The 17458-nt window shown below is 41.7% G+C and overlaps 1 protein-coding gene across 1 annotated transcript in view; it reads right to left on the reverse strand.

Annotated features, from left to right (window-relative positions):
- Positions 1 to 8465: 8465 nt before the first annotated feature.
- The window catches only part of LOC136837696 (uncharacterized), a 189403-nt gene continuing 180410 nt past the window's right edge, over positions 8466 to 17458 (reverse strand). Inside the window, 1 exon segment of the mRNA XM_067102598.1 lies at positions 8466 to 10774. Coding sequence (XP_066958699.1) covers positions 10712 to 10774 — 63 coding nt within the window. The 3' untranslated portion in view covers positions 8466 to 10711.

The following is a 17458-nucleotide window of genomic DNA, read 5'->3' on the forward strand; positions in this document are numbered from 1 at the left end:
ACTAATCAGAATAGTCCATGTAGTGAGTGTCAAGTATAGCCTTCTAAACAGTGGGTGAAGTTTGCTCGGAATAAGAAGAGAGAGGAGAAAGTTTCTCCGGTGTCATCGGAGTGCAGTACTCCGCTGGTGACACCGAAGATTCTCTGATTCATTCTTGCCCCCAGCCAAGCTTCCACCTCCAGTTGCTACTCCTGAGGGAGCAGTTTCTCCTTTGCCATCTCTTACTGTGTTGTCAGTAGAGAGCCAGCATAGGGGAACGGTCGACAGGTTGACTATCCAGCGGTCTTGATTTGCTTCGGGGGGAATTCTTCCTCGGGGGGCCACTCTTCCTTGTGGTGAGTGGAGATGGCCTCACTTAACCCCACTTGTCTTACAGGTGTTGTGGAGCCTGAGGGGCTTAGTGAGTTATGGCCATTCCTATGCCTCCCAGGGGAGCTGAGTGTTGAGGGATTGATCTCCCACTTTATGGCCTCCAAAGGCCTTCTAGTAACCTCTTCCATAGTAACTGTCACTACCTCTACAGTTACGGTGTCTACCAGCTTCATGGCCACCACATATCTGTATCTGATTTTACCGATAGACCAGATCGTGACTCTCAAGAACAGGAGGTATAGGATGCGGACCATCAAGTGTTCTTATCTTCCTATGCTGAGGTGCTGGAATTAATTCGTGGTTATAACGGCTTGTCCGAAGGGCTGGTGACAACCAATTTGGGTTTATCCTTGGCTATCGAAAATTTACTAGGCCCTAAGAAAGAAGCAAAACACCCCTAGGGTTGCCATGCTCCAAACTTGCCAGATGAATTCTTAGGCAAGTGAATTCTCTTATCTCTGGTCAGAACATTCCAGTAGATCCTTCAAGTTACTACCTCCACCTCTTCCCCGGCATAGACGTTTTTATACTGCTACGCTGGATGTTTTACAATATAGACAAGTTGACCCATACCTAGTTCTGTTAGGCACCAGAATATCCTTGCACCAAATTAAGGCAGAGGGCACTTCTTTCACTTTTCAGGAATCAGCAGCAATGGAGGATTCCGCTTCTTCGGCCTTTCAAGCTATTTCTTGGTTAGACCTTTGGTCAACAGCAGTGGCAACGGTCTCCTTCACTGCTATGGCCAAGTCTGCAGACTGTGCATCCTTTCCGAGATTATTACAGTCTGGTGGAAAAACCATCTTATACTTGTCCCATCCAATGGCTAATATGTGGGCCAACTGGCTGCTTAAAAGATGAGATTCTGCCCTCTCCATGTTCTTGAAGTTCGTCAGTACAGATTCAATGCTAGCCTTAAGGAATGGGGATATTTTAACCTCTACGTCTCTGTTTCCAAGAGACCAGTTAGACTTGTCAGTTGATAGACACAGAGCTGATAATAATGACAGGTTGGAACATCAGGCTGTCTCAAAATCATCCGTTCCTTCTTTTGCTAGCACATCCAAAACAAGGCCTCAAACGTCTACATCTCACCAAAGAAGACTCAAGTTTTGACAGTTCAACTTAAGGTTCATCAACCATCTCCTTCTATGTCCAAGAAAACTCCTCAGCAACGACCCTTTCAGCCCCGCTCTTCCAAGCCTGGGAAAGGAGGCAGAGGCAGGGTCAGGGGAGGTAGACAATAAGAGGGGCACCCCTCCCCACTCACTGCCATTGGTGGGGGATGCTTGGCAAGCCACTGGGCAACTTGGCAGCAGTTTGGGGCAGAGACCTGGGTAGTAAATGTTCTTTGGGTGGGATATTTACTCCCCTTCGAGTTCCTCCCCTACTCTCTTGAGTGTCATCTTCACCAATCAACTTACTCTCTAGGTTCGGCAAAACATCTAGCCCTTCAAGGCAAAGTGAAGATGATGGAAAAAGGAGCCGTGGAGATCGTGAAGGAAGTATCTCCAGGATTTTACAGCCGTGTCTTTCTGGTTCCCAAGGCTTCGTGCAATTGGAGACCAGTAATAGACCTATCGACCCTTAAGCTCTTCATTAGGAAGACACGGTTCAGAATGGAAACTCCTCACACAGTTCTTCAAGCCATCAGGGAGAATGATGTCATGCTCACAACAGATCTGAAAGATGCTTATTTCCAGATTCCAATTCGTCAGTCTTCCTGGAAGCATCTTCATTTCAGTCTGGGGGAGATTGTTTACCATACAAAGTTCTTTGCTTTGGTCTTTCCCCACAAGTCTTCATCAGAATCTTCACCTTAATTTCGACATGGGTAAATTCTCAATGAATATAGATCTTAAGATACCTCGATGACTGGCTGGTTCTAGCGGATTCTCATGTAAAGTTGATCCAACACAGGGATTGTCTTCGTCAATTGTGTCACGACTTAGTCATTGTGATAAATTTAGAAAAGTCAAACCTCAATCCAAGTCAGAGGCTCCTTTACTTGGGTATGATATAGACATGACAGCAGTGAGAGTATTCCCTTCAGAGCAATGACTAGAGAAGTTCAGGAACTTTGCCCATCTGTTCCTCTCCAAACAAAAGCAACCCGCTCGTCAGTGGCAGGTCATTCTGAGCTTCCTATCATCCTTAGAGAAGCTAATCACTCACAGTCGAATAAATATTCGATCCCTCCAATGGAGACTAAAGGAGTTCTGGTCTCCTGCAAGGGATCCTCCCTTGTTCCAAGTACCATTATCAGTAGAAGTGAGGGAAGACTTAGCTTGGTGGCTGGATGGTAGGAACCTGACTATAGGAGTGCCCTTTCACTCTACACCTCCAGAGATTTTTCTGTTCTCAGACGCCTTGCATGAGGGTTGGGGAGCACACTTAGAGGATCTTCTAACGTCAGGAGAGGGATCACCAAGACAAACAGCTCCATATCAACATCCTGGAGTTGAAAGTTGCCTTCCTAGCACTTCAGGAATTTCAGGAAAGGGTAGCTGGGAACTCTGTAGTTCTAATGTCTGACAACACTAAAGTGGTAGTTTATGTCAACAAATGGGGGTTAGTGTCTTGTCATCTTCATGACTTGATAGTTCAGCTACACGAGTGGGCGGTATCTCAGTCAGTAGTTCTCTCTGCCAGATACATCCAGGCAAGAAGATCGTGGTGGCGGACAAGCTGAGTCGCCGGGGTTAAGTTCTGAGAGCAGAGTGGTCACTGCATCAAGAAGTGGCGGAAAGGCTTTTTCATCTATGGGGAAGGCCATTAATAGAGCTTTTTGCAACGAGACACAATAAAAAACTAGAGGTATTTATTCAGTCGTTCCAGATCCTTGGGCCGTGGCGGAGGACGCCCTTCAACATCCTTGGGACAATCTGGATGTCTACACCTTTTCTCCCTTTTGCCTCATCCGTCAAGTCATCCTCCTAATTGGGACCTAACACTGGTACTTAACAGTCTCACATGCAGTCCATATGAGCCCCTTAGAGCTTCTTCAGACAGGAATTTAACTCTTAGATGGTTTTCCTGTTAGCCTTAGCATCTTCCAAGAGAGTAAGTTAACTACACAGACTATCTTTTGACATTAAACACACGAGGGGTTGGGGTCTGTGGCCTTCGGATTTGTCCCAGAATTTGTGGCCAAGACACAAAATCCCTCTGTTCACAACGACAGATTCAAGGCTTTCTCCATCCCTACACTTTCATTTTTTGTTGGTGATGACCCTGGTGAGTTACTTTTATGTCCTGTTAGGGCACTGCATAAGTACCTAAAAAGGACTCTTCACCTCAGACCAGGTTACCGAAGACGTTTGTTAGTATAGGCAGGTTCATAGGATGTTAAAGGCTGGTACATGGCTGCTCCAAACCACTTTCACATCCTTCTATCTGCAGGACGTTGCCCACAGGTCCTTGGACACTTTTTTCTTGGGTCTGGTCTGGTAGTGGCTGCTCAACAAGTTGTGTAGCTCATCCAGTGCCCCTAGCTGGATGGTTTGTATCTTTCCTAAGATGTTGGTTTTGAAAGTGAGAGTAAGTGGTTTGACTGGTCTTCCTCTTTCTTTTTTCTCCTCTACTGGTGGGCAGTGGAGAGAAATTATCCATCATGCGCTGGAACTGGTCAGATACAGGTGAGTGTAGAGCTCCTTTCCATTAGTTTTACTTGTTTGTTCATACACATTACAAACTGTTTTGGAAGCAAGTCCCTTCCTCTCTCTCTTACAAGGGGAGAGAGGAAATGGTGACAAACAAGGCTGATGGCTAATGTAGTTTTGTTGTCTGCAACAGTTGAGTTCTATATCTCTTTACAAGACACAATGTACAGGAATCCCACATTGTCTCTTAACCCTTTAACGCCGAAGCCCTATTTTCAAAAACGTCTCCCGTATGCCGGTGGCCTCCGAGAGGTAGCGCCGAAGCGGAAAAAATGTTTTTTTCAAAAAATCACAGCGTGCTTAGTTTTCAAGATTAAGAGTTCATTTTTGGCTCCTTTTTTTCTCATTGCCTGAAGTTTAGTATGCAACCATCAGAAATAATAAAAAATATCATTATCATATGTAAATATTGGAATATATGACAGCGAAAAAAAAACTCGTATATAATTGTATACAAATCGCTGTAAGGAAAAAACGGTTGAAGCTAATGAGTTAATTTTTTTAGTTGTATTGTACACTAAATTGCGATGATTTTGGTATATAACAGATTGTAAAACGATTAAAGCAACACAGAGAAATTATTATCACAAAATGATGCATGAATTAAAATGCTGGACGTAAAAAAGTTTTTTCAAAAATTCACCAAAAATCAAAATATTGTGCTAGAGACTTTCCAATTGTGCCAAAATGAAGGAAATTGAGTGAATATTACTAGGCTGTAAGTTATTTAGCTTACAATTGCATTTTTGAACCATTTCGATCGAGTTAAAGTTGACCGAAGGTTGATTTTTTTCTATTTATTGTTATTTCGATGTAAATATAAAAAAAACTGTGAAGAGCTAAAGGAATATATTTTTTGTTGTATTCTACATGAAATTGCGCACATTTTGATGTATAACACTTTATGTAACGAATAATATGAAACGGCAAAAAAAATTACGACAAGCTGACGCAAGAAATGACAGGATTTTCAGCGGAGTCGGCGTCTTGTGAGCGAAGGAAAATTTTTTTTTCAAAAATTCACCAAAAATGTCCATATAGTGCTAGAGACTTTCCGTTTGTTGCAAAATGAAGGTAAATGATTGATTGTTACTCGAATGTAATAATTATGGCTTACGGATGTGTTTTTCGATCATTTCGGTCGAGTCAGTTGACAGAATGTTAAAATTTTGTCAGTTATCGTGATTTCAGCGAAAATATTTAAAAACTGTGAAGAGCTAAAGGAATGACATATTTTTTGTTGTATTCTACATGAAATTGCGCACATTTTGATGTATAACACTTTATGTAATGAATAATATGAAACGGCGAAAAAATTATGGCAAGCTGACGCAAGAAATGACAGGATTTTCAGCAGAGTCGCATGGAGGAGCTTAAGGAAAATTTTTATTTAAAAATTCACCAAAAATCTAAATAATGTGCTAGAGACTTTCCGTTTGTTGCAAAATGAAGGTAAATGATTGATTGTTACTCGAAAGTAATAATTATGGCTTACGGATCGTTTTTCGATCATTTCGGTCGAATCAAAGTTGACGAATGTTAAAATTTTGTCAGTTATCGTGATTTCGGCGAAAATATTAAAAAACTGTGAAGAGCTAAAGGAATGACATATTTTTTGTTGTATTCTACATGAAATTGCGCACATTTTGATGTATAACACTTTATGTAACGAATAATATGAAATGACGAAAAAAATTACGGCAAGCTGGCGCAAGAAATGACAGGATTTTCAGCGGAGTTCGCGTGCTGAGCGGAGGAAATTTTTTTCAAAAATTCACCAAAATTCTAAATATTGTGCTAGAGACTTTCCGTTTGTTGCAAAATGAAGGTAAATGATTGATTGTTACTCGAATGTAATAATTATGGCTTACGGATGCGTTTTTGATCATTTGGTCGAGTCAAAGTTGACCGAAGGTTAAAATTTTGTCAGTTATAGTGATTTCGATGTAAATATTAAAACACTGTGAAGAGCTAAAGGAATGATATATTTTTGTTGTATTCTACATGAAATTGTGCACGTTTTGATGTATAACACTTTATGTAACGAATAATATGAAATGGCGAAAAAATTACGACAAGCTGGCGCAAGAAATGACAGGATTTTCAGCGGAGTTCGATGCGGAGCGGAGGAAAATTTTTTTTTTCAAAAATTCACCAAAATTCTAAATATTGTGCTAGAGACTTTCCGTTTGTTGCAAAATGAAGGTAAATGATTGATTGTTACTCGAATGTAGTAATTGAAACTACGGATGCGTTTTCGATCATTTCGGTCAAGTCAAAGTTGACCGAATGTTAAATTCACTTTGGTTGCTGGGTCCCTCTCCAGCATCCCAGTCTAAAACTCGCCTCACACGCTCACTTCCGACAGGCAGTATGCGCCTTTCACGGTCCTGACGCCTTTGTGACATATCTACAAACGTCCTGTTGCAGCACAAAAACGCAAAGCGTTTCGCCAAAGTTCTGCAAAACACGTCTGCGTCAAAATATCGCTCCTCCCGCAAGGTCCGGCGCTGATGCTATCTGGCGTGAGTAGGAAGGAATTCGCGCATGCGGCGTCTGGGTGATGCTCAAAAACAACACAACACCTGGATCCGTGAACTCCCAGCATCCGCCAAGGCGCGTGATTTGAAATCTTCCATAAACTAGGCCTATAATTATTTTTCCACGAATATTTAAAAAAGCATTTTCAGTCGACGTTTGCAACGTCCACTCGGCATTCGACAGACAATTTTTTGACGACGTTTAAAACATCCAACAGGCGTTTAAGGGTTAACCCAGATGTCTGGCTGGCACGTGACCTTTTACTTTACGGTTCAGAGGCATATGACTCCTTCCTGTGTCCCCCTTTGGCCAGGAAGTGAGCCCAGGTGAGCTGAACCTCCAGTCAGTTCTAAGGCTTCTCTATCCTCCCTCCAAGAGTAAGTGTCCCTTATGTTTAGACCAAAGGTTTGTTCTGTTACAAATTTTTAAATCAATTTGTATTTTTCATAACTAACAAACCTGTGGTCTTAACATATATTGCCCACCTCAAGCCAATCCCTCATAATTTACCTGGGCTAGAGAAAACTGACGTGATGCTTCCGAGATGGGGTATGGGAGGTCAACTCCTCCTCCCTCACACCCCCATCTTGGCCATCTCCCGATGCTACCAACTCCTTGTAACTTTTTTTGACTGGACTCCAGCTGGTGCTAGAGAATTTTTCCCTTATGTTAAGACCACAGGTTTGTTAGTTATGAAAAATACAAATTGATTTAAAATTTGTCATTTTTGGATGAAAGTTTGATGTTTGCATTATGCACGAGATTGGATGGTACATGAGGATACTATATCCAAATTATGGTTCATTTATATGCTGTATATTTTTTAGTTTCACAAAATGTTTTCATTGGAAAAAATCCAATAGCTGAAACCACGTTTGGCGCCACCCTTATGGCAGCTCAAGAACTAATGGTGGCTGATTCAAAAAGATCGTGGACCATGGGAGTTGCCAGATCACGGAATGCCAACTTTAAAGAGGTCGGACTGTATTATCATGTATGATACATTAGATACTTTACTGATTTTTACTTTACATTATTGAGTAGCATTTGATTGATGGAGGTTTCTTCTTCTTGGTAAACTTAGCAAAAAGTTGTGATGTATGCATATGACCTGTGCCTGTCTGTGCAAGCAGACATATGGATACTTGTGAAGACAATAAGGATTCTGAAAGCGTATGACTACAAAATTAGATTTGTGACTGGAGTATGCTGAGAAAATTTATGGAATTCTAAGAAGGGGAAAATAGTTTGAACCACATGATGAAAATAGAAGCTGAGCAATCAAGAACACAGTAAATGTGAAGTGGCAGGGCACTAACCAGTGGGAAGGCCTAGAAGAGTATAGAAAAAGAAAATAGGTGAGAACTTTAGCTGAATAGTAATTGGTGAATAATTTTGTTTGTGTAATATTGCTTTTCTTTGTCTTTCCACATTTTTATACTATATACTGTACAGTATGTGAAAATAATTTAATTTGTTACGTTTTGGGAAGGAATTAAATGTAGGAATGGTGTGTAGATTTTTTCTTGGTGAAGGTCATAGCACTGTGGCTTTGGCATGTCATTTATTTCAGTACCCAATTTGTTGTCAACCACATACTAAAAATTTTGGTTGCATGAGCTTTTGGTTTAAGATTACATAAATTTCTAATAACCAGAGATTTAAAAAATGCTTAATCTCTGTTTATTTCAAAAATAGTTCATAGACAGCATTAGGTGTATTCTCTTTAAACAAGTGTTCTCTCAGTGTTGTACAATTATGTTTTAGTCCAGTACTTCACGCTATTTCTAATGCCAGGCATTCAGTCCTTTGCAGTATTCTTAATGAAGGGCAATTATCAAGATTAGGTTAAATTTTTGTAATTACCTTACAGGGTAAAGATGAGCTATCTTCAAGCAAAATGTTTATTGACCTACATTTCACGAAAATATATAAACATTTAAAAAAAATTATATTAACCTATAAATATTAAGAGATACCATCCCAATGTGTAAAGCAAACACAATTTTGATAACAATACAATACAGTTAACACACTGAGTTGGTAGAATACTAATACTGACACACACTTTAGCAACACCCATATTTTAACTATGACTAATCCTATTATTTTATAGCGTAATATTTAAAATAGTGTACAAGGTTTTTAATGCTATCTTTACTGTCATAGATTATGCCCTTTTGATATTTATTAATCTTTGAACATGGGTTGGAAACAATAGTAATACTGTACAACATGCAGGTATATATGCATTGTCTTTGTGAGGGGTGAATATTTTTGTAAAAAATTTAAAAACTTTAACAGTCAACATAGTAACGATCATTTTAATTTCAGTGCAAAAGAAAGGCAAGTGATTACTGACAGTTATATGTATTTTTGTTCCTTTACAATAAAATACAAGTAGCATAAGTCATTAAGTCAACTACAACAATGTCTCTACAAAAGCTCCAGCACAACAGCTTTGATTTTGTTTCTACAGGGATTCAGGATATAAAAGCAATAAAATTACTTGGAAAAACAAAAATAATACAAACAAGTAAACAAGACTAAAGAAAATAGACTAAATAGAAAATAAGAAGTGCCAGAACAAACCCAGTCAAAACTAACACCGCAGAAAGTTTCTGTCTGTTTATGTGATGGGGCTTGACAACTTCCTCTGGTATGAATAGACAAGTAGATTCTCTCCTTTGCCTTTCTGAGTGTGGGGTCAAGATGGCCTCCGTAGCTTTGCTTTCCTCGGTATATGATGGCTCATTTTCTGCTCTTTTGGTGTAAGGATTTACAAACGTTACCGACTCGGAAAGTCTCTGTGCCTTATATGCAAGTGGCTTGCATATATCAATCGACTTTGAGATACCTATCACACGAGGTAAATCTCTCCAAGCTCCTGATGATCTTTTAGTAAAATTATCACTCCAAGATGAATGTCCAGGCACTGCAGGATCATGAACTTCCGGGACAGGTGGTAAAGGCATCTGTGGAGGGGGTGGCAAGTTAAGAACTGATGGACGACTCACTTGGCACGTTGTGGTTGGAGGATCTAAATGATAACTAAAACCAAATTTCTTTCCCTTATTAATGCTTTCAAGCTTTTGTACAAAGGGATTGATTGCAGATTCCTCGCATGGTTGCCCTTTCATAGATGTTAATGCATCTACTTGTGATTGCTCACTCTTTTTACTCCAGGCTTTATGAATTTCTTGTGAAACAGGTGCAAACCTTTTATGCTGCCAGAATTCCTTCTCCGTCCCAGAATGATTAGCTTGGAAGATCTTTGGCATCATTGCAGTAGTTTCAGGCCTAATGCTCTTTTGAGCTAATTTGTGATGACTCTTTGCATGGCTAGTAAGGAGGGCCACAATAGAAGGCACTCGTCCCTGGTACTTTTTAGATCCTGATCTTGACACTTCATAGGCAGGGCCAGAAAAACTAACAGGTCCACGCACAGAGGGATGTGCTAAGCGACCCTTCATTCGTTCACGGGTCATGCTTTTTCCCAAGAACCAGGGGGCTTTCAGACTCATCTGGGGCTCTTCATTTTTCGAATACACATACTCCGGGCTACTCCACATCGCATGTCGTCTAACTCGATCATCTACTGTCCAAACGGCGAGACAATTTTCTGGGAGCTGCTGTGGCTTACACAGAAGAGCCATAGAAAAGTTGACATCAGTTTGGGTACACTTAACATGGACAACATTATTAGCAATACTGAAGAAGTTTGGAGGTTCACTGAACACAACATTACGAGGTACATAACAAATAACTGTGTTACCTACATCCACTTCTTTAACAAATGAACAGAAGGGATCCACATCCTTTGTAGTAATAACAATCCTGCTAGTCTGTGGAGCTGGCTGCTGCAGAGTTGTACATGCCGGGTCAGGCATACTAGACGATGGTTGGTCTTCATGGAGACTTGACCGTCGATGATGCCTGCTGGTGCTGTCGCTGCTGCTGTCAGATATGAACTGTGTGGTTGTGGTGGAACTGGTGCATGTTGGGGAAATATGACGCCAGGGATCACTGGCTTGATGTGTTTGGCACAGATGTGATGGTGCATGTTGTGCATGTGTGGGCATCTGGTGTTGATGTGTTGTGTCTAGTGCACGGATGGTGGCGTAGCCCGGATCTCTTCACATGCCGGTCATGCTAGAGCGCCTCAGACCCTTTTCTATATGATCCATTTCCCATAATACCTGTAAGATTTGAATATTAGAAGTTTGAATTATCTTTCCAAGTTTTATGAGTATAATGGTTTAACAGAAGCTGTTTTTAGGAAGATTCATTACACATTTTAATTTTAAAAGTGGAATTTAAAAAAAAAATATTTGTTCTTACAGGCATACAAACCATTGTCTTTTCTATACAATGAGCATACATCACTGCAAACTGGAACAGCTGCTGAACTTGGTAACAAGGTAGTTGATTAGGGGGTGAGAGGGATAATACCCCTCACTCACCTAACAAGAGTAGCCGCTTTTCCTTTGGCAGTCAAGCTTCCACCTACTTTCCCTATGTGTCTGTTGGACTGGATGAGTATCTTCCACCCTTGTTTTCATTGCAGTTGCACTGGTGTTTGTGCTGTAGACCTTTTGCTAGTATATTGTGTTACTTTGGTTTTGCTTTCTTCCATTTTGGAGAAGAAACATGACCAACACCAGTGCAGGGTACTTGATTACCCCACAGTCGCTTCTTGTCCTCCACAAATGTGATTTTTTTTGGTGTTTTGGTATTTGTGCTTGGTTCTCTGTCTCATGGAGAACAGACAGGACCAACATCATTGTGAAGGTCGTGGTCAACCTTGTAATCATTTACAGTGGACCCCGCTAGATTGCAGTTCAGCATTTACAGATTCAGTCATTAGTAGTTTTTTCTGTGAAACGTATCTCCAAATATATCACTTGAAAATTCATTAATTTGCAGATTTTTTTGGTAGAGCAATATTCACTAACTAGTGTATTTTCATTTTATTTTTGTAACTATATACATTTTTTATGATGAATTATTTACAAATTTTCAAATAATATTAATGTAAGCACAGGAAAATACCAATCAAATGTTAAAGTAAAATCCCTCAATATTGATCTATTATCATCATAATATGTACAGTATAAAAAAAAATGTTCATCTCTCTCTCTCTCTCTCTCTCTCTCTCTCTCTCTCTCTCTCTCTCTCTCTCTCTCTCTCTCTCTCTCTCTCTCTCCATGATGACATGTTATTGGCTAAAGGAGTTGGAAGTAGCCAATAACAAAGCTTGTAGCTCAATGCTTTGTGTGTACTGTCAATAGTGTATGAGTTGTATTTTTGTTTCTCTCTTTCTCTCTCTCTCTCTCTTGTACTGAGATGAGAGAGAGAGAATTTTTATGCATATGTAACATGTATCTTTTTTTTGTATGATAAATAATTGATTTACTAATTTTCAAATAATATTAATACAAAAACAGCAAAATATCAATCAAATGTTAAAAGAAAATCCCCCAATATTGATCTATTATCATCGTAATATATACTGCATAAAAAAATGATGTTTCTCTCTCTCTCTCTCTCTCTCTCTCTCTCTCTCTCTCTCTCTCTCTCTCTCTCTCTCTCTCTCTCTCTCTCTCTCTGAGATGAGAGAGAATTTTTATGCATATGTAACATGTATGTTTATTTGTTTTGTTTTTGTATGATAAATAAATTATTTACTAATTTTCAAATATTAATATTAATGTAAACACAGCAAAATATCAATTCATCTTGGAAAATATAGTAAATTAAGGGAAGATTTGTTCAATAATTGTTTTTCCTGATCTTTTCCTGTCTCTGACTTATTTGGAGGGATGAAGGTGTAACTGTCAAGTGACCGTGAAGGGGGGTTAGCACCTGGGCAAAGTCAGTCTCTCTCTCTCTCTCTCTCTCTCTCTCTCTCTCTCTCTCTCTCTCTCTCTCTCTCTCTCTCTCTCTCTCTCTCTCTCTCTCTCTCTCTCTCTCTCTCTCTCTCTCTCTCTAGAATGTGAGAGATGGACAGATAAATAGATAGAAAGGGAGAGTGGTTGACAGAAAGATATAAATATATATATACTGTACTTTTATGTATATTAATCTACTATTATCATCGTAATATGTACAGGCAGTCCCTGGTTATCGGCGGGGTTCCGTTTCTGAGGGTGTGATGATAACTGAAAATTGGCGATTTTGGCGCTTTTCCGGCGATTTTCGGGGGTTATCGGTGCCAAAAAGCGCCAATTTTCGGTTATCGGCACCTCTGTTAGGTATGTATCGGCACCAATACCCAATTATCGGCACCGATAAGCGGAAATCGGCGATTTTCGACACCGAAAATTGCCGATTTTTGTTGCTAGACAAGCCCCATAAAACTGGATCGCTGTTAACTGACCCCGCCGTTAACCGGGGACTACCTGTATCAACGTTCTGGAGCTCAAGGCTGCCTTCCTAGCTCTTCAGCAATTTCAGGAGAGGGTGATGGGGCACTCTGTGGTGCTCATGTCAAACAACACCACGGTGGTGGCCTACGTAAACATAAATGGGGTCATACCAACTACACTCCCTGACAGTGCTCCTTCATCAATGGGCGATAGATTATTCAGTGGAGCTCTCTGCCAGGTATATCCTGGGCAGGAGGAACGCAGTGGCGGACAATCTTGAGTTGTCGGAGTCACGTCATAGGGACAGAGTGGTCTGCACCAGGACATTGCAAACAGGCTCTTTCATCTGTGGGGAAGACCCTCAATAGACCTGTTCATAACGAGGTTCAACAAAAAACTAGAGGTCTCCTGTTCCGTGGTTCCAGATCTATGTGCAGTGGTGGAGGATGCCCTGCAACACTCCTGGGACAACCTGTAGGTCTATGCCTTCCCTCAGTTTTACCTAATTCACGGCTGGAGACTATCCAGTATCTCCTCCAGGAGAGAGGCTTTTCTCGCAAAGCAGCATCGGAGATGTCTGGCTATCTCAGATCTTCCTCATCCGTGTACCAAGGCAAGTGGGCCATTCACTGTGGTTGGTGTTGTCAACAGGGGGTCTCTCCAATCAGAGCTTCTGTTCAGCAGGTAGCAGACTTCCTCGTTTTTCACCGCAGAGAGAAACAACTTTCCGTGTTTTCCATCAAGGTATACAGAGCTGCCTACAGAAACTACTTTCTGTGTTTCCCATCAAGGCATACAGAGCTGCCTTGAGTGCAGTTTTATGAAAGAAAGATGTCAATCTTTCTTCTTCATGGGAGATCTCAATGCTTCTCAAGAGCTTTGAGCAGTCGTGTCCTCCAAAAGAGCTTAGGTCACCCAGTTGGGACCTGACTTTGGTACTGAGCACCTCACCTGTTCCCTATTTGAGCCTCTACGTTGTGCATCAGATAGGAACCTGACTCTCAAGACAGTTTTCCTGCTGCTCTGGCCTCCTCGAAGCATGTTGGTGAACTCCATGGCCTATCCTATGATGTCAAGCATATGAGGGGTTGGATGTCCGTAGCCTTCGAATTTGTCCCGGAATTTGTGGCTAAGACCCAAAACCCCTCTTGTCATGATGACAGACTTGATTCCTTCTCAATTCCATCTCTTAATGACTTTGTTGATAATGATCCAGACGAATTGCTCCTTTGCCCTGTCAGAACACTACGCTGCTACCTGGAAAGGACTTGCCATCTCCGACCGGCGTGCCAGAGACTTTTCCTTAGCACTGACTGGAACAAGAAAGAAGTGTATCTCCTTTTGGCTGCATGAGACTCAGACAAGCCTATGGTTCAACTTCATGCTCCAATTCTAACACAGTGCATGCAAGAGCACATGATGTTAAGGGGCTAGGCCCTTCTTTGGTATTTAGAGTTGTTTGTTCAAAGGATATTGAAGGCTGGCACATGGCTTTGACAGACCACCTTCACTTCCTTCTATCTGCAAGACGTTGCCCACAGGCCCTTGGACACTTTTTCCTTGGGTCTGGTGATGGCTGCTCAACAGGTTAACTCATCCAGTGCCCCTAGCGGGACAGTTTGTACCTTACCTAGGGTGATAGTATGAAAGTGAGAATGAATGGGATGGCTGGTCTCTTTCAGTTTCCTTTCTTTTCTTCTCTACCTGGTGGGCGGAGAAATCATTCCACCATGTGCTGGATTGGGTCTGATACAGGTGGGACTTAAGTCTTTTTTGTTTTAAGTTTTGCTTATTCCTACACATATATGAAACTCTGGCAAAAGCAAGTCCCTCCTCTCTCTAGCAAGGGGAGAGAGAGTATTGATAGCAAACTATTGATGGCTACAAAGGTTTATCATCTACAGATAGAGTTCTTTAACTTCCTCCTATATTCTCATTACATTATACGGAATCCAAGAAGTCTGACTGTTAAATAATCATTTATTTTGTCAGAGACTTTGGTTCCCTTCCATAGGCTTCTATAAGCCAGGAAGAGTTACTAGGTGTGCGGAACCTTTAGTTGGTTCCAGACTTTCTTCCCTCCCTCCAAAAGTGAGTCAAAGTTATTAATCAATTTGTATTTTTCATAACTAACAAACCTGCAGTCATAACTTATATGGCCCACCTCTAGCCACCCCTCAATCAAGTTTCCTGGGAGGGAAGAAACCGAGGTGTCGCTCCTTTGATGCATGTGCGAAGGAACCTACCTTGTTGCCACCAATCCCTTGTTTGTTATTTTTACCGGTTTCCAGCTGGCGCTAGAAGAATTATCCATAAGTTAAGACCACAGGTTTGTTAGCTATGAAAAATGCAAATTGATTAATAAATTTGTCGTATCATCCTGAAATTTTTAATTGTTTAACCATTCTCTCTCTCTCTCTCTCTCTCTCTCTCTCTCTCTCTCTCTCTCTCTCTCTCTCTCTCTCTCTCTCTCTCTCTCTCTCTCTCTCTCTCTCTCTCTCTCTCTCTGTGTGTGTGTGTGTGTGTGTGTGTGATGGGCTTGTAGCACGACACACTATTGGCGGGAAGGATTAGAAGAGTCAATGACAGAGCTGGATACCAGCTTTGCTAGTTGCTGATTGGCTTGTAAATCCGATGCTTTGTGAGGGAGTTTTCCCTTATTTATATGATTGACTTTGGTTTAATGTTTACTGATACTGTATTGTGTTCGTATAACCTAGTTTGGTAATTAATCTTTACTTACTTTTGTGTATTGGCTGAAAGGAGCCAATCACACAGCAGGGTACCAGCTTTCTTCAATGCTGATTAGCTTGAAATAAGCAGTTACATATAAGCATTTTTATGGGGGGTTCTAATGTATCACAGATTTATGGTATTCACAGGTGGTTGTGGTCCCTAACCCATGTGAATACGGGGGTCAACTGTACATCACCTTTAGTGGTACATCTGCACTCAAGTGTGTATTTCTTGCAGGGGTATAGTCTTCTTGTGATTCCTGTGCCCTAAATGTGCTGAATGGCTTTCTCCTCAGTGAGAGCATTATAGGAAGAGGAGGAGGAAGCCTAGGAGGGATGCTTCATGCAGCAGGGACCCCACACCAATCCTTCCAGAACCTCCTCTTCCCCTACATAGATTCCCCTTCCCTCCCTCCCAGCACTCCTTCTTTGAAGAGGACTAAACCACACTTTCTGAAATTAACCAAACCTTTACTATGTGAGGAAGAGGTTAAATTGCTAGAATCCCTACAGCACCTAAGGAAAGGTTTGGCCTTCATTAAGTATTCTAGGCCTGCTTTTCCCCTTCAACATTTCCAAGGTCCTTGGCTGAACAGAGGGGTGAGCAGCAGTACAGTTTCCTCCTTTCCACCCCCTCTACCTCCCAGGAAGTATCCTGTTGGCCATGCAGGTGGCAGTCTTCATCTAACCTTCCACCCTACCTCAGCCCCTCCCCTACCCTTAGCACTTGTTGCATGAGCACAGAGTTGACCACCAAGAAATGTCACTGTTCTCCGTTACCATCTTCATCTGTGTCTTCCTTCTTCTTGTTGGACCTTTGAAGACCGTAGACTACGAAGAGCAAGCACTCTAACAAGAGGACTTACTCCCCATATCACCACTCCTTTTCAGGAGGCAGAGCAGATCTTATTAATCCCTTTCTAGTGACTGACCCTCCTTGAAGAGGCACTCGCCTTCATCCCTCCACCACAACAGAAGCAGAGCCTCGAGTTCCAACATGGACTCCAGGCACCTTCGGTGTCCCCCCTTTCAAGGCATGCCCTCCTCAAGAGATAGCCACCCGAGACCCTGGAGTTCTTATCACCACTTAAGGAGTTCTTAGATCACCATTCTCACTCTTTCCACCACTTGGTCCACAGACCAGGAGCAGAGGGAGTCCCATTAACTCTCATCAAACTCATGCAAGCAAGACCATTCAGCGTCTTCCTCTTTGGTCCACCCTTGCTCCTCTACAAGGGCACATAGGAACAGTCCATCTTGTGGATTCTCAGGTAAGTCTCTCATCTCACTATTCAAGAGTGCCACATCCAGATGTTCCTTCCCATGCTCCCATTGGTCTCCCCCTCTGGTCTCTCACAAAGACACCAGCTGGGACCTCCATTAGGGTCTCAGTCACTACGGAGTCTGCCCTCTACACTCCATGCATCCAAGAGTGGGAGTGGGAGGAGAGACCATCGATTCCTCTTATGGCAAGGGTAATTGCTCTCCAGCAGGACATAGTGGAGCAGCAAGCTCCATAGGGCCCTGCCCTTTCAGAAGCTCAACCTTTAGACCTGGCGCAATGATTTCATGAGACCTTTCCACTCGTTCATCAGCTTAATGATCTCTAGGAAACAGCTTCTTCTTCGGCTTTACCAGTGATCTCACTTTCACAGTATAGTATGTAGTGGGTTCTGCCCAGTAGCAAGACCGTTGGTAAGGCTACCTTGGTCAGAGCTTTCTCATAGTGTTTTAGCAGAGATGAACTTGATATACAGCTTGACCACATCTGGGGAAACGA

Source organism: Macrobrachium rosenbergii, chromosome 4 (assembly GCF_040412425.1).
Source record: "Macrobrachium rosenbergii isolate ZJJX-2024 chromosome 4, ASM4041242v1, whole genome shotgun sequence".
Classification (NCBI taxonomy): domain Eukaryota; kingdom Metazoa; phylum Arthropoda; class Malacostraca; order Decapoda; family Palaemonidae; genus Macrobrachium; species Macrobrachium rosenbergii.